The sequence below is a fragment of the Phaethon lepturus genome, unplaced genomic scaffold (genome assembly GCF_000687285.1).
Source record: "Phaethon lepturus isolate BGI_N335 unplaced genomic scaffold, ASM68728v1 Scaffold39864, whole genome shotgun sequence".
In the NCBI taxonomy this organism is placed as follows: Eukaryota; Metazoa; Chordata; class Aves; order Phaethontiformes; family Phaethontidae; genus Phaethon; species Phaethon lepturus.
Window position 1 is genome coordinate 1 of NW_010533215.1, and position 1,582 is coordinate 1,582.

Below are 1,582 nucleotides of genomic sequence, written 5' to 3' on the forward strand. Positions count from 1 at the left end.
TCTTTTATATAAGACCACCACTCCCCTTCAGCCGTCAGCATCCCCCCACCGCTGATGTAACGCGCTTTTTGGCCTCACCACTTACTGCCCACGACTCCTGCGGGGCCCAGAGCCACGCGCAGCCTGGCAGACCCCTGGGCACGACTGCCGGCAGGAGCCACGGAAGAGCAGAAAAGCACAAAAAATAAACCTCAACTTTTAAATTTTATTTATGTACATCTGTCAGGTTTACTCCCGAGCCATTAGCTTTTGCTTCTTCAGCTTCTTTTGGGATATCTGAAAAACAAAACGCAGAAGTGAGAAAACAACGGGAGTTCACACCTTCCCAAAATATACATCTACATCTAAAATATACATCTAATACAAGTATGTCTAAAAACTGAGCCATCCTACGAAAGGAGGCCTGAGAACTGGTAGGAATTTCCTTCTCCCTTTACAAAATGTTCCACTAATCATACTCGCACATAACCAAGTGCTATGTTGCTTATGGGCTGTCAACTCGACTTCAAATTTATTATGAAATTTCTCTTGGCTTTACCGGCACAGCCAGGGAAGGCCCCGACTGCTCTGCGGAGGGAAGAACACACTGCTGAGAAGTACTCCTCCGAGTTCTCAACGCTGCGTTCACAAATAAATATTGAGGTTGCTCAGAAAGAACTTTCTTGTATTTTTTTTTTCATGGGTGTTCCAAAGGTGTCCTAAGATACGTCATCACAGCAACCCCTCTGCCTGGAGAGCCCCAACAGGCAGGTCTCTGACACGGACGTTCAAGAGGACAAAGCAAACAACACTCCGTACCTTTTTCTTTTGAGCAACTTCCTCCTCTGGCTTGGGAACAATCTGCTCCTTCTCGGTGAGGATCATCTCGATGTGGCAGGGGGAGCTCATGTAAGGGTTGATCCTTCCGTGCGCTCTGTAGGTGCGCCGGCGCATTTTGGGAGCCTTGTTAACCTGGATGTGCTCGATGACCAGAGAATCTACATCAAGACCCTGGGAGCAGGAAGATAAAACTTATGACTTGGGTTTTTTTTCCTCTTCAAATCAATTCTCTCCACAGCAAAAACACGAGTAACTGCCCCACCCCCTCACTGCTGGCAAGCGTAACCAGCTTCACCTGGCAGTGTCACAGAACAGAGTACTGACCAAGAAAGCGCCAGGTGAAGTCAGAAAAACACCGACCAGCCTTCTACATCTCACAATAAATTTAAAATGCTGATGGCTCAGAAAGAAGGTATTATTATTTCATGGTTATTCCAAAGGTGTCCTAAGGTCATCACTGCCATCTGAGGTACCAAATTAAGCACCAAGCATATGATCAAAATACAAATTCCCCAAGAGTCCACACATTTTGCTTTCTTTTCTAGATTTTAAGAGTTCTAAACCACACTGACCCTAAACAAGTCACTAACCATGCATGAACTAGCTACCTGTCAAAAATTATTAATCCCATTTTAACTTGGAAAATGCACATAGCCTGATTCCAACGAGCAGTACATCAAAAGCCCTATACAATTCAGTTTCAGCTACAAAGCAGGCCCGACTCAGCACAAATCCAGGCTGAGGGATGAAGTGATGGAGAGCA

At 45.6% G+C, this 1,582-nt stretch overlaps 1 protein-coding gene across 1 annotated transcript; it reads right to left on the reverse strand.

Moving 5' to 3' along the window:
• Window positions 1–228: 228 nt before the first annotated feature.
• On the reverse strand, window positions 229–990 carry LOC104614113 (60S ribosomal protein L17-like; the record flags this gene model as incomplete). Its single annotated transcript, XM_010285105.1, has 2 exons — window positions 229–276; window positions 799–990. Coding segments are annotated over 2 exons (240 nt in total), but the record flags the coding sequence as incomplete, so codon positions are not given.
• Window positions 991–1,582: the final 592 nt, after the last annotated feature.